The 22,500-nt window shown below is 35.8% G+C and overlaps 1 protein-coding gene and 2 long non-coding RNA genes across 8 annotated transcripts in view; 1 reads left to right on the top strand and 2 right to left on the bottom strand.

Moving 5' to 3' along the window:
- Positions 1-22,500, bottom strand: part of dock1 (dedicator of cytokinesis 1) — a 502,920-nt gene that overhangs the window by 188,783 nt on the left and 291,637 nt on the right. For all 6 annotated transcript variants that reach the window (XR_015944908.1, XR_015503568.1, XR_015503567.1 and 3 more), the window contains 2 exon segments: positions 20,515-20,616; positions 19,333-19,427 (listed from right to left, as the gene is read on the bottom strand). Coding sequence is in view for 3 of the 6 variants with exons in the window: in XM_087275373.1 (XP_087131499.1) it covers positions 19,333-19,427; positions 20,515-20,616 (197 nt within the window). In the remaining 3 variants the exon portion in view is untranslated.
- LOC148679621 (uncharacterized) lies at positions 449-4,949 on the top strand. Its single transcript, XR_015944921.1, has 4 exons — positions 449-2,524; positions 2,608-3,871; positions 3,985-4,256; positions 4,832-4,949. It is a non-coding gene; the product is annotated as an uncharacterized LOC148679621 (long non-coding RNA).
- LOC147841568 (uncharacterized) lies at positions 2,605-6,293 on the bottom strand. Its single transcript, XR_015504695.1, has 4 exons — positions 5,247-6,293; positions 4,771-5,075; positions 3,384-4,306; positions 2,605-3,329 (listed from the first exon to the last, which is right to left on the bottom strand). It is a non-coding gene; the product is annotated as an uncharacterized LOC147841568 (long non-coding RNA).

Raw genomic sequence — 22,500 nt, forward strand, 5'->3', positions numbered from 1 at the left:
GCTAAGACAGTACAGTCCAGACATCCCAAGTCTCCCGGAAGTTGCGAGAGTATATCGCAAATGCACAGAGACTCCTGGATGCCCGCAAATGAACGATGATCTCCTGGAAATCGCACATCTCCTGCCCGGTCCTTAAATACGTTGCACACCCCTCTCCACCGCATCCCTACACATGCCCCTACTCAGATACATCGCTCACTTAACCCCTGACACAGACACACACACACACACACACACACACACACACACACACACACACACACACACACACACACAGACAGACACACAGAACGTGCCGGAGCGACTCCCTTCAGATTCAACACGCATGATCGCTCTGGATAGCCTGCTGATGCAACATTAATTGTTCTATACTGAAGCTTGCCTTCAAAAAGTGCTTTCTTGGTCTTATTCATATTTCTTTGCATGTTGAACACGTCCACCACAACAGGAAGTAAAAAAAAAAAAAAAAAAAAAAGCCTGCAACTGCATTAATTGTGTTACATTTTTTTTACACGTTAAATATTTCAAATTAATCGCATGCTTTAACGCACTAATTTTGACAGCACTAATATAAATACAGATGAAGTCAGAATTATTAGCCCCCTTTGATTTTTTTTCTCTTTTTCAAATATTTCCTAAATGATGTTTAACAGAGCAAGGAAATTTTAACAGTATGTCTGATAATTTGTTTTATTTCGGCTGGAATAAAAACAGTTTTTAATTATTTTAAAAACCATTTAAGGGACAAAATTATTAGCCCCTTAAAGCTAAATTTCTTTCGTTAGTCTACAGAACAAACCATCATCATACAATAACTTGCCTAATTACCCTAACCTGCTTTTTAACCTAATTAGCCTAGTTAAGCCTTAAAATGTCACTTTAAGCTGTATAGAAGTCTTAAAAATATCTAGTCAAATATTATTTACTGTCATCATGGCAAATATAGAATAAATCAGTTAATAGAGATGAGTTATTAAAACTATTATGCTTAGAAATGTGCTGAAAAAATCTGCTCTCCGTTAAACAGAAATAAAGGAAAAAAATAAAAATGTATATGATGGAATAATCGTTTATCTAGATTAATGGTTTTTCATAATCGTTAGAAGCCAAAATGGAAATCGAAACAGGTCGATGTACACATCCAGAATGTTTACAAACTGGTAATTCGTCTAAAGCAGCACACTACAAACACCAAAACAACAGCACAGCAGCATAAGGTAATACACAAACATTTAGTATACTTAGTCACACTGCCATTGCTAGAGTTCTGCTTGCCATTCTCAATATGAAAAAAAACGTTCTTTAACTTTTCACAAACACAAAAAGGTGTTTTACAGAACCCAAAAATGCTGTTTTATTGGAATTACTACTAAAACTATTCTGAATCCTTAGTTTTTCTTAATAAGTCATACAATATCAAGCAAAAAAAAGGGGGTTAAAAATGACACAATACATACATATTACAATAAAAATTACAATATTATGATAGAAAAGCTTCTTTAGGTGCATCTCCTTGAAAACACGTGATTCACTCATTCAGACAGATCCACTCTGAATCACGGAGAACACTGAGCATCCTCAGGGACCTTCTGAACTCTTGCTTTGTTTCTTTTGTGTGTGTGTGTGTGTGTGTGTGTGTGTGTGTGTGTGTGTGTGTGTGTGTGTGTGTGTGTGTGTGTGTGTGTGTTCTTGTTTTTTCACAAAGTTCATTGTGAATCACAAGAGGCCTACAACAGCAGCAACACAACAAATGTCATCATGTGCAAATGGAGTCTGCACCGAGAGCAGAAAAAAAAGCCCATTCTGAGAAAGGTCAGTCTCACCAAACAGGAGCACAAGCAGCCGCTATCAGAAAGACATGATGTCCTGCGAGCTGACGGATGAAATGCTGACTTCATCAAAGCTGATCTCGGGAGATATAAAAAAAAAAAATTCTAAAAAAGAGAAATGTGCACACTTTACCAGAGCCAGAGACGCGCTCTTAATAATGCATTGCTAACTTTTACAGCGAAACCACACTCATAAAAACTGCAGTTTACAACGAAAGCACCTAAAGCTCTCCGGAGAACTAGATTTAATCTAGTGCAAAACTATCCACAGCTAAAACCTTCCTTTCTCTCGGGAGAAGAGAAAACACACTAGAGTGAATGTGCAGCAATTTAGCGCCATTTCCAAGTATTTGTCTGCTGAAGACTGCATTGCTGATTCTGATTCCACTATTATTTTAGGATTTGGCCAGTAAAGTTGCTTTGTTATGCATCAAATTGTATTGTTAAATCATATACAGTACTGTGTAAAAGTCTCAGGCCACCCCAGCTTTAGTGGCTTAAGGTTTTTGCACAAAACATTTAACCATGTTCTTATATAGTTTTAAAGGGTCACAAAACACCAAAACACTTGTTTTGAGCTGTTGAAAGTGGTATATGTGTCCCACACTGCTAAAAACACTATTAGGACACCTATATTTCACTAAAAAGTGTAAATTGGTTGTTTTTGCGTTATTTCAAGCAAATTTGTACTTCCGGTTTGAAACGAATGTTTGAAGCTGCGTCACGGCCATGAGATAATAGTGTGTATTCCAGCGTGCAGACTGGACGTCTGTGCCAGAGTGTGTCTTATTACGTCTTACAGTTTGCTGCATTAATGCATGAGTAAGGCTTGGTTCAAACCAATCAGCGCGCTCTATTGTGCAACTTCATTAATATTCATTACTGTCACAGTGTTTAGACGACAGAGACGCCACGTTGTATTGGCAAAACAAGCGTGAAGTGTTGCTTTTATAGTTTGCTGCCGTTAAGTTTTGTTTTAATTTTCTCTCTGTGAGAGCGCAGCTGTGGTCACGTGTGGATTAACAGTGTACGCGACGCTCGACAACAATAACTTACGTGTCTAAGGAGGATTATTGTTTACCTGAGAGCTGTTCTCATCTGCAAACACTGAGATCGGATTCGCTTGTAGTCTCCTCTTAATAAAGACGCGGCTCTAGTTGCTGGTGATTGTCCTGTCTCTACAGATTTGGTAAGTGAGCGACCAGTGCTCTTTGTTGATTCAGTTTGTTCGTATCGAACTAAGTTAACTATTGCACCGAGTGTAAACATGTTAGCACAACAACCAAACTTTAACCTCGTGTAGGATTTTCACCGCATTTTGTGACCGGAATAACACACACGGCTTTCTGACACTACCTGCTGTGTGCATCTAAGTTTCCGGGAAATGCGTTTTTTTCTCCCGTTTGCCTTGCTGTATCAAAAATTTCATGAAAAATACACGCTTAGAGCAGTTCCTCGAATAAAATATCTCGTTTGTCGCGAGGGGCATAAATGAATTCCCTGAATGAAAGAGCCAAACTGCAGTTACAGTCCACCATTGAAAAATTCGATTACTTATTAAATTAAATTATTAAATTAAATAATTCGATTACAGATGTCCATGTAAACACCATCACTTCACCATCATCTCCCGTGTGTGTGTGTGTTTTGACTCTGAAACTCGCGCGTGCCCAAATAGACACTCCCACACCATCCCACTATAGTTCCTCCGACACTCCCACTAAACAGAGCTGGACACACCCACTTTTCTGACTTTTTCCAAAGAAGAGGTGTGAAAACACCCTGCTGAAACGAGGGGGTTTCATGGCCCTTTAAGCAAAAGTGACGGGCATATCTTGAACTGTTTTAATAAAACTCTGCTGAAGATTTATTGGCTTTAATCAATGTGCTAACATCTTTCAGCACATCCAAAATTTCTTCTTTAGATTTACTGCATGTTGCAATATCTTTCTCTTTAGGTAATCCCAAACTATTCAGGTCGGGACTCTATGCAGGCCATTTCATGTACATACAAACTTGCTATCTATTCAGGTCTGAACTCTGTGCAGGCCATTTAATTTTTGTACATACATACTTAACATCTATCTAGGTCTGGACTCTACAGGCCGTTTCGTGTTTATACATACGTATGAACATACTAGCTATCTAGCCCTAGACTGTGCAGGTCATTTCGTGTTTGTATGTACACACCCTCTATCTAGGTCTGGACTCTGTGCAAGTCTTTTCTTGTTTATATGTACACACCATCTATCTAGGTCTGGACTCTGTTCAGGCCATTTCGAGTTTGTACATACGAACTTACTCTCTATTTAGGTCTGGACTCTACAGGCCATTTCGTGTTTATACATACATATGTACATACTATCTATCTAGCCCTAGACTCTGTGCAGGTCATTTCGTGTTTGTATGTACACACCATCTATCTAGGTCTGGACTCTGTGCAGGCCATTTCGTGTTTGTACTTACACACCATCTATCTAGGTGTCACATCCATCAGTGAACACCTGAGGGTGCTGTAGATTATCAGGACTAAGACAGCACTACAGCGTCTCAAAAAAACTACATTCTCATACATACCATGCGCACACACCGGAACACCTACACTGACCTGTCATCTCATCTGTTCTGTGTTACCGTTGATTATCTGGACTATATATTCTACCATTCCACCTATGTTTGTCGTCGCGTCGTTTGCCTTCATTGTCTTCTTGCTCTCTGTAAGTTTGTTATTGTTCCTGATCTTGCCTCATAGTTTGCCTAAGTCTAGTTCGTGTTTATCTGTCTCGTTTCTTGTTTTGTTGTTGATTTGTTACTTTGTATTTTTTGAGATTTTGTATTTTTGTCATTGTTTTCTGCACTTTATATCTATTAAATCTGCACTTGAATCCATAATCTTTTTGTTCCCGTTTTGCTATTGTTTTAATCACGCTAAACGTGACACTAGGTCTGGACTCTGTGCAGGCCCTTTCGAGTTTGTACGTACGAACTTACCATCTATTTAGGTCTGGACTCTGTGCAGGCCATTTCCTGTTTGTAAATACATACTTAACATCTATCTAGGTCTGGACTCTACAGGCCATTTCATGTTTTTACATACCTATGTACATACTATCTATCTAGGTCTGGACTCTGTGCAGGCCATTTCGTGTTTGTATGTACACACCATCTATCTAGGTCTGGACTCTGTGCAGGCCATTTCGTGTTTGTATGTACACACCATCTATCTAGGTCTGGACTCTGTGCAGGCTATTTCGAGTTTGTACGTACGAACTTATTATCTATTTAGGTCTGGACTCTACAGGCCATTTCGTGTTTATATATACATATGTACATACTATCTATCATGGTCTGGACAATGTGCAGGCCATTTTGCGTTTGTATGTACGTACTTAATTACTATCTAGGTCTGGACTCTACGCTGGCCATTTCATGTCTGTACGTACATACAAACTTACTATCAATCTAGGTCTGGACTCTGCAGGCAATTTTGTGTTTATACATAAGTACGTACTTGCTATCAATCTAGGTCTGGAGTCCGTGCAGGCCATTTCGTGTTTGTTTGTACCTACTATTCAGGTCTGGACTCTGTGCAGGCCATTTCATGTTTGTAGCTATACCTACAATCCATCCATCCATCTGTCCATCTACCTATCTTTTACCAACTAAAATGATTTAACTGCATTAACCGTGTGTTTGCAATCTTTAAACTACTAAAAGAAAAACAAAACCATTACAAATAATTGCTTTCCAAAATAAAAGTCTAAAATAAGGACATTTTTCACAAATTGTGCTAAAATGTCAGTCTCAATCTCTAAAAAGACAGCATCTGTAACTGTATATGTTTACAATTGCTTGGACGCAAACACTTGTAGTTATGGATTGTTAATTTCAATTATACTACATATACTGAATAGTTCACACAGACATTTCAATTCTCATCATTTACGCATACTAGTTTCAAAGCTTTGAGTCTATTTCATCTGTTGAACACAAAAGAAGGTATTTTGAAGAATGTTGACTCCTGTAACCATTGAATTCCACAGTATTTGTTTTTCCTATTATGAAAGTCAATGGTTACAGGTCTACAGTTTCCTTCAAAAAAAATATCTTGTGTTCAATAGATGAAAGAACCTCATAAAGGTTTGGAACTCCTTGAGGGGGAGTAAATAATAAGTATTTTGCTTTATTTTATGGTGAACTATCACTTTAAGAAATCAATATTTGTTGGAATAACCCTGATTTCAATCACCAAAAATGGAAATGAGTTATTTTAGTATGTATAAGACGTATGTCTGGACACATTAGAGTGTGAAGTGAATCTTATGGGCTGACTGTGGCATTACCTGATTTGCATAATGACTATAATTAACTGAGTGCTAAAGCAACTCCATCAGCAGGTGTTATTCATACTTAATGACAGACATGATGGAGAGATGGCAGGTCTCGGAATAAGAAAAAAAGAAATGTTTAAAACTTAAAAAGATCATATTTTTAGACGAATTTTGGGACACTTCCCTGAAAGCGGAGGTGAACACAGATCAGAGATGGCAGCTCACACACGGAATTATCTTAAAATTAAGATTCAAAGCCTGCCAAGTCACTGCAGATAAGAAATGAGAGCGCTTGTGATCTTTCTGTTTTATGCAAGAGAGAAAGAATTACTATGCATAAGGGTCCTGGTATATGCTCTGTGAATGCATATTAACACTCTGAAAACACTTTCAATATCCACACTGTACTGTAAAGCTGGAATCCACAGATTAACAGACTCCTACGAATGTGCTTTCACAAATATTTATACACCTAGAGAACAGTTTTATAATGGCAAACTTCTTTAAATACACTAGAAACTGCACATTTTAAATACTTAATACTTAATATTACATACAATTGAAGTCTACGGTTAGACCTTCAGCCATTTCTTTTTCCCTTTCAAATATTTACTTAATAATGTTCAAAGGTTCAAGATATCCTTGAGTATTTATTTTTTTTTTTTAGATTTTAACAGATTTGTGTCGAGCATCAAATGGGGAAAACTGGATATCTTTGGGCTTTAGTCAGCTAATTTCATCTTCCGGGTTTAAAATAATTTTTGGGGCGGGATCAAAATCGGTGACGTAGCACGAATCTGCTAGTGGAGTGATGATGCATCGGTTTCTCATTATTATTCATAGTGGAGTTTTCTTATTCTATGAGAAGATGCTGCTTATTAATTATTCATGACTGCACATGCATTCAAATGACACCAAAACGGACCACAGACCTGCCAAGCTGTGAAACAGCAGCATGCTGTATGTAGCCGTTCTTGAAGGATCGTATGTGTTTGTTTCCATGATCCATGGGGTTTGTTGCATGGTTTTCCCTGCAATGCTGTTAGGGCCGATACAGCAAAGCTGTTTGTGTGCAGCAAGCAATTTTGTCGGGAGAGCTGTACAAGTATTGGAGAATGACAGACTTTGTCATTTATTAGTTGACTTCTTTACCATTCAGACACATCGCCTATATCTGTGCTGCTGTGTTCGTCTATGTTTAAAATCATACAGATTACTGACAGGCCAAATGGTTGGAACAGGGAAAGTAACCTGCTGCACTGATATCCGCCGTTCACCTGGGGACTGAGGAGAAGAGAAGTTCTTTTTTATAGCGTTTATAAAAGAGGAGTGGTTCGGCTCAGCTGCCAAAACCGACCTCTGTAGACAACAGCGAATAGTCAAGACTGCTGAACGAATCACTGGCATTGCCTTTGCTACACTGCAAGAACCCCACACTTCCAGAGTAAGGGGGTTTTCACATCTGTAGTTCGCTTAATTTGGTCCGGACCAAGCGCAAAAAAATGATACATTGTTGCATCTTCTGCCGTCTTTGGGTCGTTTTCACACCACACTGCTGGCTTTGGTCCGAACCAGTTGGAACGAACCAAAATGAAGTCATCTGACAAAATCCGCATCTCTCATTGGCCAGATGTTATTAAACATATTTCCTAAACTGCTTATTGATTGGTCAGAATTCACGTGCGGGAAAATGCCAGTGAACTCCCGCAGGTAAACAAAACCTTTTACTCTGGAGGGACGACTGCACTGGCTGATTGTATCCCTGCTTTAGACAAACTATACATTACGAAAATGAAGCGCGGCCGCGGCTGGATAACAGTGTTTAATGCATCGCTCGTCACTTCAGGAGGAGCCGTGAATTAATTTAGCTAAACATCAACATGGTCATCTTGCGGAAATATTACCAACGATCCATCAGGTAATGTTTTCCTCTCTCTCTCTCTCTGTTGGTAAAGCGCTGTCAACAAATATTTTTCCTCTATATCCCATAATGCACAGCGCATCGGCCTACGGCAGCTGAAGTAGTCCAAAAACAAGCAGTACTTTTTGCGGTTGGACCTGTTTTAGTTCGGATCATATTCTCACCACAAACGAACCACTCTAGGATTCGTTTGAAAGCGTACCGAGACCACCTCTTCAAGCAGGTCTCGGTACGCTTATTTGGTCCGCTTTTGGTGCGCACTCGAGTATGATTGCTGCATTCACACCTGCCCAAACAAACCGCACCAAAAGGGGAAACGAACTCTAGTGCGATTCAATCGAACTTAATAAGGCAGGTGTGAAAGCACCCTAAGTAAAAGGGCCTGCAAAATCACTCAAGACGCCTTGCATCCAGCACACATCATGTTTAAACTGTTACCATCTGGTCGGCGCTGCAGAGCACCAAGTACAAAAACAGTCAGACACAGGAAAAGTTTCTTTCCTCAGGCCATCTACCTCATGAACAGTTATATATTCCCCTACTGTTCAATAAACATGCAATACTTTCTCATATGCACTTGTACAAAGCACCTTATAACAGTATACAATGCAATACTTTCTCATAATCATTTGTACACAGCACCTTATAACCTGTATATTTATATCACATCTATAAAGTGTATAGGTTAATGGCCCTTTTTTGTTTTTAGATTGTCTATAGGACAAACCATCACTATACAATGACTTTCCTAACTACCCTAACTTGCCTTATTAACCTAGTTAAGCCTTAAAATGTCACTTTAAGCTGAATCCTAGTATTTTATATATATATATATATATATATATATATATATATATATATATATATATATATATATATATATTATTCTACATCGATATATGTTCTACATATTCGATATTTTTAATATGTGCTGACATCATGGCAAAGATAAAAGAAATCAGTTATTTAGAAATTAGTTTATTAAAACTATTATGTTTAGAAATGTGAAGAAAACTCTTTCAGTTAAACAGAAATTGAGGAAAAAAATATTCGGGAGGGCTGATAACTCTGACTTCCACTGCGATGTTTAATGGCACGTTCCCACCAGATGTAGATGAAGCTTCAAGCTCATTTACACTAGCAGCAACTAAGTAGCTGACTGTCACTCTGGCTGGCGACCTGCTGCAAAAGCAGGTTCGTGTAGGTATTTACAGCATGAACACAATCTGCCCCTCCATTGAAATGAATGGTTGCTTGTCACTTTGCCTCTGCAAGTCGCTCGTAGTGTGAATGAGGCTTAAGGTGGCGCGGATGGCGCAATTCGTATGAAGTGGCGTGAGTTGATCGTTTAGCACATTTTTAATCACGCGAATTGCTTGAAATCTGAACTTCAGCGGACATTTGTGCCAAGTTAACCAATCATGAGCTTGCTCTTGTAGGGGGGCGTGATTATGACATAGCGCCTGTTGTTGGTGTCCCAGGGGAAAATACTCTTACTGACACTGAAAAACAGCTCATCAAACTGGGCTGGGCTCAGTCTGAAGCACCGCTGAAAGCTTACATCATCCATGATGAATTTACAGGGCTGGTGCACATCTGATAAGATCTAGTGGACTCAGACATGGCACCAAACGAATCTACGCTGTTTTCAGCCTTCCCAAAGCAGATAAAGCACAGCTATTATCTCAATAAAAACTAAGTTAGCCATTTAGCAACAAAGCTAGAGTAACCAGGCAGACAAAAGCCCTGCTCATCACATGAATCCACATCTATTGTGGAGTGAATTTGACGCGCAAATGAAGCGAGTAATCTCAAAATGTTTACGCCTCTATTCATGCATGAATAGTGCATTTTATTCGTGCATGTCACGTCTGGTGTGAACACAGCATGATAGAATGTTAGCTGACAGATAAGTTGCAGTTCAACCAAAAAACGAAGATACAAAATTGACACTATTTAATCTTCCTCAAGTGATTCAAAACTGTTGAACACAAAAGAAGATATTATGAATAGGCTAAAACCCTGTAACCATGCTATACACAATATATTATGAAGAAAGCTGTAACCATTGACTTATATATATATATATATATATATATATATATATATATACATATGTGTGTGTGTATATATATATATATATATATATATATATATATATATATATATATATATATATATATATATAAATAAATGTATGTATAAATATATATATATGTATATATATACATATATATATACATATATATATATATATATATATATATATATATATATATATATATACATATATATATATATATATACATATATATATATATATATACATATATATATATATATATATATAAATAAATGTATGTATAAATATATATATATGTATATATATACACATATATATATACATATATATATATATATATATATATATATATATATATACATATATATATATATATATATATATATACATATATATATATATATATATATACATATATATATATATATATACATATATATATATATATATATATATATATATATATATATATACATACACATGTACATACACATGTGTGTGTGTGTGTGTGTGTGTGTGTATATATACATACACATGTATATATATATATATATATATATATATATATATATATATATATATATATATATATATATATATATATATATATATATATATATATATATATATATATATATATTTATATATGTATATACATAAGTCAATGGTTACAGCTTTCTTCAAAATATATTGTGTTTAACAGATGAAAGAAACACTAACATGTTTGGAGATTAAATGATCACAGAATGTTCAGTTTTGGGAGAACTGTCCCTTTAAGACTCCCATACTGCTACGGGCAACCAAAAACAAGTCGAATCTGGATTTGACTTTAAGTTGAGCGTTATTTCAGCTGATCAGCACAAACACTTCAGCATCACGTGGAATGTAATCTAGTGCTGTCCATTAGCCGAGCGCAGGTGTCTTCATTCAGTCTCCGCTGTATTCACTGTGATCAATGTGACTGAAGGTGTTAATCACATCCCGAGAGGAGCAGAAACACAGCTTCAGGTGTGTTAGAGGGATTCTGTTCACACAAATAAAAGAGAATCCATAAAGAGCATATATTTACAGCACAACAAGACGCTGAAGCAAAAAGCATCCATTGAATCTTTTCGTACGGAGTGTGAACTCAATATCCAGACATATCAAACACACCAAGTATTCATAATAAAGGTGAAAACATAAATTGAAGGCTTTGTACACTCTTAGAAATAAAGATAGAGTTTTCACTGGGGTGGTACTTTTTTTGAAAGGTACAAATTTGTACCTAAAAGGTCAAAATTAATACTCTAAAGCAGTGGTTCTCAAACTTTTTTCATTAAGTACCACCTCAGAAAAAAATTGTCCCTCCACGTACCACCATATGACCAGTATTGAAATACAGTAGCATAATAGGCCTAATTAAGCAGCTTCAGCTCTGCACAGTTTAAAATCGTGGAAGATTAATTACTATGATTAAGAATATTTATTATTATAAGCCACTTTAAACCTTATAAATAGTTTGAACATTAACACTGCTGTGCTTATATGTAAAAAAAAACAAACAAACAAAATAAAATGTCAATGTTTAAATTGAAATGTGCTATTAAAAGTTTATTAAAATGGTAGGCTACTGTTCTTAAAAAGTAAAAAAAAAACATCTCCTGTACTTAAATGTAAAGTGTTAAACCTAATGTATCCTATTCATCAAAACCTGAAAATGTTGCTTGGACCTCATAAATATAGGCTATATGTAATCATATTCATATATGAACCATTTTTGATACATTTTTAAATATACTGTATGTTGCACGTACATGACATATTGGATTACTCTGCGTACCACTAGAAGGCAGCCCGCGTACTACTAGTGGTACAGGTACCACAGTTTGAGAACAACTGCCCTAAGGGTACATATTAGTACACTGTAAAAAACAATTCCGTAAAATTTACTGTAAAAAAAAAAAAAAACGGCAGCTGTGGTTGTCAGTACTTTACAGTTAAAAACACGGTACAAACCGTAAAAGTAATTTTTCATTTTTACAGTAAACTACCGTATTTTATTAATTTATAGAGGTAAAATGTCTGTATTTTGAATGATCAACATCTACACATCTTTTGTTAAACATTTAGACATGTTAGCACATCCACATGCAGGTGGTGATGAGGAAGTTACATAATGAGCCAAAGCTCATCACAATAAACTTTTCCCACAAGCAGAAAAGAGTATCGGCATATAGAAGGTGCTCAGTGTCATTCACACAGCTACTAAATACCAGTATGGTAACACGCATAAAATTAAAGCCATGAAATAAACATTGTTTATCAACATTAGATGTAACATAAATCTCTAATGTACATAACTGATGGGGAAACAACTAAAATGATCCATATTAATGTCAACCAAATGTAAAAAAAGGGATGTGCCATGCAGGGAATTCTGGGAAAGTGAATTTACGGTTATTTTCTGTATATATTAAGGAAACATACCGTTAACCAGGTTACAGATTTGTTCTGTAGCATTTTTACAGTTTTTTACCGTTGAAATCACGGCCATTTTTTACTAAAAAGTACAAGTATTCCTCTTCAATTTTTTTTAGGTAATAATATATACTTTTGAAGTACCAATATGGACGAGTGACGGTTCGCATACTTTTATTTCTGAGAGTGTAGACAAACACTTTAAACACATTTCTAAACATAATAGTTTTAATAACTAATTTCTAATAACTGATTCATTTTATCTTTGCCATGATGACAATAAATAATATTTGACTAGGTATTTTTCAAGACACTGGTATTTAGCTTAAAGTGACATTTAAAGGCTTAACTAGGTTAATTAGACGAGTTAGGGGAATTAGGCAAGTCATTGGAGAAAAATGGTCTGTTCTGTGGCTAATCGTATAACATCATTTGGGAAATACTTGATGTTGACTAATAACTCATACTTCATCTGTATATTATCTTAACAGTTAATTTAATATTGGGTGGCACAGTGGCTCAGTGGTTAGCACTGTCACCTCACAGCAAGAAAGTCACTGGTTTGAGTCCTGGCTGGGTCAGCTGGCATTTCTGTGTGGAGTTTGCCTGTTCTGTTGGTTTGGGTTTCCTCTGGGTGTCTGGTTTCCACGGTCCAAACACATGCGCTCTAGGGGAATTGATTCACTAAATTGCCTGTAGTGAGTGAATGTGTAAATGTGAGTGTGTGGGTGTTTCACAGTGCTGGGTTGCAGCTGGAAGGTCAACTGCTGTGTAATACATATGCTGGATAAGTTGGCGGTTCATTAATCACTAAGCTGAATTAAAATGAACGAATGAATAATTTTATATTTATTTGTAATAAACATATTTGTTTTTAATGAAACTGATATTTTATTTCAAGAAGCATTCAAACCTATTTAAACTTATCTATCAAACTATATATCAATATAGTAAATATATCAAACTTGTTAATCATACTAGTTTTAATATTATACTCACATTTAAGTGAAATTTAAATCACTCTGGAAACTGAGGCTACAATTCACACAGACTCACCAAAACTGGACAATAGAAGATTGGAGAAACGTTGCCTGCTCTGATGAGTCTCCATTTCTGCTGCCACATTCGGATGGTCGGGTCAGAATTTGGTGTCAACAACATACAAGTATGGCTTCATCTTGCCTTGTATCAACAGTTCAGGCTGGTGGTGGTGGTGTAATGGTGTGGAGGATATTTTCTTGGCACAATTTGGGCCCATTAGTACCAATTGAGCATCGTGTCAACACCACAGCCTACCTGAGAATTGTTGCTGACAATCTCCATCCTTTTATGACCACAGTGTACCCATCTTCTGATGGCTACTTACAGCAGGATAACGCACCATGTCATAAAGCGTGAATCATCTCAGACTGCTTTCTTGAACATGACAATGAGTTCACTGTACTCAAATGGCCCCCACAGTCACCAGATCTAAATCCAATAGAGCACCTTTGGGATGGGGTGGAATAGAGGATTCACATCATGGATGTGCAGCCGACAAATCTGCAGCAAATGCGTGACGCTATCATGTCAATATGGAGCAAATCTCTGAGGAATATTTCCAGTATCTTGTTAAATCTATGCCACAAAGAATTAAGGCAGTTCTGAAAGCAAAAGTGGGTCCAACCCGGTACTAGTAAGGCGTACCAAATAAATTGTATAATTCACACATATACTATGTCAAAACACACTTTAATTCTGTATGCAACTAAAATGTTTGCCCAGCTCCAAAATAGATATATATTAAAAATAAAATATACCAATTTAAATCAACCTAATATTTAATGTATTTATTATTATTTAATGTTTGGTATGACAAGCACAATAAAGCACCCTGTTATATCATCAGATTTTTGTTTGTGCTTTGAGTTGCAGTGCATCCTCTCTGTCCGTCAGAGAAAGATGCAGGGAACAAATGAACAGTAGGGCACATCAAACAAGCGTTTATCCGCCTCCATCAATGTCGCCCACTGAGTTACAGAGAGAGCGGCTCTACATGCACTCTCTGCAGCCTGATGCACCTGTTGACTCCACTTCCCGGCGCTCAGGATGGGATTCACATGGAGGATCCTTCCATCAGCACTGCCAGACTCCACCAATCCCAATATCAAAGACTGAACCCCGACCTCTGCGTCAATCAAACCTGGACACGGCACAACACAAAACTCCACACAATCTCCACAGCGGAGGGATATCAATCACGCAGAGGATCTAAACGTTTCATGTCTACAGACACAGCAGTGAGAGAGAGAGAGAGAGAGAGAGAGAGAGAGAATGGAAAACAACTCAGCATCTGTGTGATCTTACATCCCTGCTTTCTTTGAGCACCTGAAGAGCAGCAGCCTACTTTATTTACAACACCAGACCTCAGTATTGGAGAAAAATCAGAGACTTCAGAGCATTGATGTGTAGGTTGTTGCTAGGTTGTTGTTTTTTTGCAGGCCAGGGTGTTGCTATGTTAACAAAATTGGTTGCTATGCAACTGCTAAAGTGAAGTAATCCACAGTTTCAGAATAAGCATTAGAGACTTTGGAGTATTGCTATGTGGTTGCTAGGTTGATGCTGTGTGGTTGCTAGGTTGTTGCTAAGAGGTTGCTAGGTTGTTCTTTTGTGCTGGCCAGGGTGTTGCTATGTTGGTAAAATGGGTTGCTATGCGGATGCTAAAGTTAAGTCAACCACCGTTTCTGAAAAAATAAAAAAGATACTTTAGAGCATTGTGCTGTGTGGTTGCTAGGTTGGTACTGTGTGGTTGCTAGGTTGTTGTTCTGTGCTGGCCAGGGTGTTGCTATGTTGTTAAAATGGGTTGCTACGCAGCTGAAAGTGATGTCAAGCATCGTTTCTTAATAAAAATTAAAGACTTTGGAGCATTGATTTGTGGTTGCTAGGTTGGTGCTGTGTGGTTGCTAGAGTGGTTGATAGGTTGTGGCTAAGCGGTTGCTAGGATGTTTTTTTCTGACTAGGGTGTTGTCATGTTGTTAAAATGGATTGCTATGCAGCTGTGAATGTGAAGTGAACTGCAGTTTCTGAACAAAAAACTGTGTAGGTTGCTAGGTTGGTGTTGTGAGGTTGCTAGGTTGTTGTTCTGTGTTGACCAGGGTGTTGCTATGTTGTTCAAATCGGTTGCTATACAGCTACTAGTGTTATTTTGTTTTATGAGCCACGTTTTCTGTTGGGGACTTTAGAGCATTGCTGTGTAGTTGCTAGGTTGTTGCTGTGTGGTTGCTAGGTTGTTGTTTTATGCCGACCAGGGTGTTGCTATGATGTTAAAATGAGTTGCTGTTCAGCTGCTAAAATGAAATAAACCACAGTTTCAGAACAAAAATTAGAGACTTCAGAGCATCAATGTGTAGTTGCTAGGTTGGTGCTGTAAGGTTGTTAGGTTGTTCTTTTGTGCTGGCCAGGGTTTTGCCTTGTTGGTAATATGGGTCGCTATGCGGATGCTAAAGTGAGGTTAACCACTGTTTCTGAAAAAAATATATATATATACTTTGGAGCATTGTGCTGCGTGGTTGCTAGGTTGTTGCTGTATGGATGTTAGGTTGTTGTTCTGTGCTGGCCAGGATGTTGCTATGTTGTTAAAATGGGTTGCTATGCAGCTACGAAAGTAAAGTCAACCACCATTTCTTAATAAAAAATTATAGGCTTTGAAGCAATGCTATGTGGTTGCTAGGTTGTTACTGTGTGGTTGCTAGGCTGTTCTTCTGTGCTGGCCACGGTGCTGCTATATTGGGTATAATAAGTTGCTATGCAGCTGCAAAATTGAAGTCAACCAGAGTTTCTGAATTAAAATTAGAGACTTTGGGGCTATGCTGTGTTTGCTTGGTTGTTCCTGTGTGGTTGCTAGGTTGTTGTTGCTAGGTTGTTTTTCAGTGCTGCTGTGTTGCTAAAATGGGTTGCTCTGCGGCTTTGAAAGTAAAGTTATCCAAAGTTTCAGTAGAAAAATTAGAGACTTTAAGTCATTGCTGTGTGGTTGCTAGGTTGTTGCTGTGAGGTTGCTAGGTTGTTCTTTTGTGCTGGCCAGGGTGTTGCCATGTTGATAAAATGGGTTGCTATGCAGCTGCTGAAGTGAAGTCAACAACAGCTCCTAAATAAATAATAGACACTTCGGAGAATTGCTACGTGGTTGCTAGGTTGTTGCTGTGTGGTTGCTAGGTTGTTGTTCTGTGCTAACCAGGATGTTGCTATGTTGTTAAAATACGTTGCTATGTAGCTGCTTAAGTGAAGTGAAACACAGTTTCTGAATAAAAAAACAGAGACTTTGGAGCATCGCTGTCCGGTTGCTGGGTTATTGCTGTGTTGGTAGCTAGGTTGTTGTTCTGTGCCAAGGTGTTGCTATGCTATTATAACAGGTTGCTATGCATCTGCTAAAATTAAGTGAACCACAGTTTCTTGATCTATCTATCTATCTATACCAGGGGTCACCAGTCTTGGTCCTGGAGGGCCGGTGTCCCTGCAGAGTTTAGCTCCAACTTGCCTCAACACACCTGCCTGGGTGTTTCAAGTAATCTATTGAGTTTTATTTAGGGATGTAACAATATTGTAAATACCGTCATACTGCAATAGTCTTTTTTTTTTTCAATATTACCGTAGGCGCATGACTCAATAAAACTATATTTCTGAGAAAAGTTTGCTCAGGTAAATGAAGCGAACGGGAGGTAGCGGGAACTACAATTCCCATCAGCCTAGGCATGGCCATCATCCTTTGCGGTCTGTTGTCGCTACAGATCCAGTAATGCAGAAATGAAGTGTGCTGCTAGTAGCGGGGAACAAAAGGAGCTGGAAATGATCGAACCTAAAGCGGGTTTTAAATCGGATGTGTGGAAGCATTTCGGTTTCTCTCTAAAAAGATACGAAAAAGTAGAAAAGGTGACAAAGAAAAAAACAGTATGCAGGCACTGCCAGACTGTGGTGAAATATAAGTCGGGGAACTAAAGACAGTCATGGGGACTGCAGAACACAGCACACTTGTTAGATTGATGCAGACATTGACTTGTACTGCAAAGAGACCTCTATCTCACTCATGGTTTGTCCTCTCAAGTGGTGGAAAGCCAATGCACAGCGTTACCCACTGCTGTCAACCTTGGCTAAATCATATCTCTCTGTCCCAGAAACCTCAGTCCCAAATGAGATGTTTTTTTTCTGTTGCAGGGGACATGCCCAGAGATCCCAGCTTTTACCAGATTATAGTTATATGATCATTTTCCTTGAAAAAAACATCTCTATCTAAGTGAGTGAGTGATTAAATGTTGAATTCTCAACAATACTAAATTGAAACTTTATTTTTTTATATATGGTTTAATAGTTTTTTGTTATTAAAATTGAAAAATTGAAGTTCCTGTTTCGAAACTTACAGATAGATGGCTAATTTGTATGTCATTAATATGTTCAGTGCTGAGGTAAATAAACACTTTTGGCACTTTTTTCGAGTCTTTTCATTAGTTTTGTTTTCCTGTAAATTATTCAATAAATACCATACCGTGCCATTCATACCGAGGTATTATCGCACCGTGAAATTCTGATACCGTTGCGTCCCTAGTTTTATTTGATTTCAGTCTGTGTAATAAATTCACTTTCTTTGCCAGGAGTTTATTATTGTTTGGTCTTTTGCCAACACTTTACACAAAATAACTCACAAAATAAACGTTTACCCCTACACCTAAAACCTAACATCATGGCACAATGCAGTTATCACAGTTTTCAGGATGTTTTTAGTTCAATAAAGACAATTCAACCTTCAATCTCTGTGAATTCTCGAGGCACAGCTCAATTCTCTCCAACAACACAAGTCTGTAGGCTGCTTTTCAGCCATTTTATAAATAACAAATTGGTCTGAGGTTAGTAAAAGTACACCTTTACGTAACAAAACACAATTTAAAGCATAAAACCCCTCATGCTTGCCTTAGCAAAATATGCTAATTACGCTGTGAAATGAGAATAGAGTTCACTCGGATCAGGGACGCTCAGAAAAACTCCAAGTCAGCGACAGGAAACTCAGGTCTGACTTCCTGCTGGCTGTGAAAGAGCGCTAAACCTTCATCTTCACAGTCACGCTGGACGCGCTTTGGCAGAGAGTTGAGAAAAGAGGCATGAATAAAACAAAACACAACAAGAGAGAGAAACACACACACACACACACACACAGATTCATAATTCATGGCTTTCATTTCAGCAGCCGCCACACTTGTGATGGAGCGAGAACAGAGCGAACACACAGGTGCACACGCAGGAACGCTACATGCCTGACACACACCAACTGATGCTGCACTGATGGGGGAAAGAAAAAAACATTCGCAAACACATTCTTGGCCATTTCTGACTGCGGTTTCTAAGCAACTGCAGTTTGTGCTGAAGGCAGAGAGAGAGAGAGATAATGTAAGCAGAGCTCCAACACGACTGCACATTTCTGACGTCGCTCCACTGCAAAACTGCTGGAAAACAGCTGACTCCAAACTTGACAAATACCTGAGAATGCCTGAATGAGCTGTATTTCAACTAGTTCTTTTGAGGCAAAATGAAACCTCGCTGAAGCCAATTAACTTGCGGAAGAGGAGACAAAGTTTTGAACTGCATAAACTTAAAACAAGACACAAAAACAGTATTGCCTTTAGATATGAGACACAATCTGCAATACTTCACAACACTTTACAGTACTAAATTGCATTCACTTACTTATTCTGCATCATGTTCATTATAACCCAGTCTCCAGGATAGACGTTCTTCCCTATCAGGTCCTTAAACATGATAAACGTCTCCATGAGGAAATCCTGGAGAAGAGTCAAGAGAGTTTTGGATTAAAAAAACATTTGAACAATTTGGAAAATAAAATAAAATTACATAAAAAAAAATATATAAATTAAAATAAAAATAAAAATCCTAAAAATAATACAATTAAATTTAAAAAACTAATAAAATTAAAGTAAAAAATAAAACATAATCTAAAATTAAATAAAGCATAACAATAATAAAAATATAAAAAATAGATTAAAAAAACTTATAAAAAATATATAAAAGTAAAAAATGTAAAAATATAGTATCAAAATAAATATAAAAAACAAATTATCAAACTTAACATAAAAAATAATAAAACAAAACAAAATAAAATAAATGTATATATAAAATATCACATTATTAAAATATACATAAAATAAAATTAAAAATAACATAAAATAGAAAAATATATAAAATAAAATAAGTTAATAAAATAAGCATAAAAAATAATAAAATAAAACAAAAAATTAATGTATATATAAATACATTATTAAAATAAACATTAAATAATAAAATAAAAAAGTACCAAAATAAAAAAAACATAAAATGAATTAAATTATCAAAAAACAAAAAAATATTAAATAATATATATAACAAAATAAAACATAACATATGTAAAAAAACAAACTAAAACAAAAAATATATAAAATAAAACAAATTATCATATATATATATATATATATATATATATATATATATATATATATATATATATATATATATATATATATATTAATAAATAAAAAAATATATAAAGCAAAATAAATTATCAAAATAAATATTAAAATAAAATGAAATAAAATAAAGCACAAAATATCTAAAATATAAAACAAAATATTAAAATAAATAAATAAATAAATAAATAAAAGCATTAGCTTATTTAAGCTAAACAATTGTAGATTCTTAATTTTAGAAGTGAAACTTGTAATTTGGGAAATAATTTTGAAAAAATATGAAATAAGTCAAATATATATTTCTATATCTTTAGCTATCTATATCCAATAACAACAACAATAATAACAGTAATCACAAGCTAAACTCATTCCTCCAGAGGTTTCTCTTAGCATAAAGCTGTAAACTCACCACCACGTCTGTGCGCATCTTCCCAAAAGTGCTGATGAGGTGTGTGTAGTGATAGTCGTCCATCTGCCGTAGTGTGCCGGTCATACAGGCCACAAAACTGCCCTGCACAGAGAGAAACACACACATATAATCAGAAACAGAAAAGCACCCGTCCATCAAACATTAAAGAGCTGCTATCACAGGGCCATAAACCTTTCAAACACACACAGCCAGCTATCTTAACGAGGATTTCCCATACAGTATATGCCATACTGATGTTTATACTGTACAATCTGTATATTCTCTTCCTCTACCCCTAAACACATTCCTCAGAGGAAATAATCTGCACTTATACATTTCCAAAATGCATCATTCTGTCTGATTTATGATCCAAAAAAAAAGAACTGGTATTGCTATACTAGTGGGGACATACAAGATGAACACATACACACTTTGTCACTCAATGAAGGTAAATAAAACAATCCCAAAAAGTGTTTCTCATTAAAGTACCAAAATTCACCAAAGTCAAAGACCAAATTCACTTTGTGTAGATATAAACATCCAATTTTCACTTCAACCAATCAATGATACGACATCACCACACATTTCAGCTTCTCATCAGATCTTCTGCCCAATCAAATGCTCTCTATTAGCATCTGACTGCCCAGAACAATACACAGTTTAAATCCTGCACTTCTTTTAAACATTAGCAAACAAACAATAAACAAACTAAAAAACAATAAACGCTAGTTGACAGAGTGTGGATCTGAACTCCTCCATGTTTATTAGTCGTACCATTGAGAAAAAGAAACCCCAAAACCCCACCCAGGCCTTCATGGTTTATTTAAATGCAAGTCATATCTGACAACGCTGTGCATTTTAAGGTACTTCAGGGGTCCTTTAACAGCATGTGAGGGTTTGACAGCAATATTTCTGTGAACTGATTACAGCCACCAAACACACACAGAGTGGGAGTTGAATGATACTTCTACATTCCCACATTCGGGAATTGGGACCAATATAACATGCAATTAACCAGAAACCAAATGCGAAGAAATGAAATGGAGAGGAAAAACTCATTTAACATTCAAAGCACAAAAAAAAAAAAAAAAAAAAAAAAAAAAAAAAAAAAGCAGTGGGAGTCCAATAAGTGCAGCTTATTAGAAAACGTCACAATACCTGCAGAAACTTGCTTTACATTCAAATGTCATATATGTAATATTAATAACATACGAGTAAGAGATGAAAATGTAGAAATTACTGACAGTATAAAAGCAGTGTATGCTATGAAAAGTAAAATTATAATAATGATAATATTATTATTAATAATAATAAAAATATAATAATAATAATAATAACAATAATAATAATAAAGGAAAACAGGCTTTCTTTAAATAAATCATTTATTAATGGGGCTTTACATTATTGTTCCTTTAGCAACATCACATAACAATATTTCAAATGACAAACAACAAAATAGATGCATATAAATCTAAGTTAGGTAATTGTAGCATTAAAAAATACAACTTTTGGTTTGAATAACCTACGTTTAAAACATAACTAACATTTACTTACTAGCATTTAACATTTTTCAAGAAGAGAATTAAAATTTACAAATATAAAAATAAATAAATAAAAATAGATTGTACATTTACAATGCATTTTAAAAATGATAGGAAATATCTTTAACTTTGAAAAGTTTAGGAACTTTGTTAGTTATGTGCAAAAATAAATAAATAAAGCAAAATAAATAAAAGCAATAAATAAATAAATAAATAAATAATGTAATAAATAAACAAAAAAAGCATTGAATAAATAAAGCAATGGACAAAGCAATAATTTAAAAAATAATGCAATAAATTAATAAATAAAAGCAATAAATAAATAAAGCAATGAATATAAATAAATAAATAAATAAATAAATAAATAAATAAATAAATAAATAAATAAATAAATAAATAAATAAATGTTATATTCATATAAAAGTAAAAAAATATATTTATTTTA

This window comes from Danio rerio, chromosome 12 (genome assembly GCF_052040795.2).
Source record: "Danio rerio strain M-AB ecotype USA chromosome 12, GRCz13ab, whole genome shotgun sequence".
Lineage (NCBI taxonomy): Eukaryota > Metazoa > Chordata > Actinopteri > Cypriniformes > Danionidae > Danio > Danio rerio.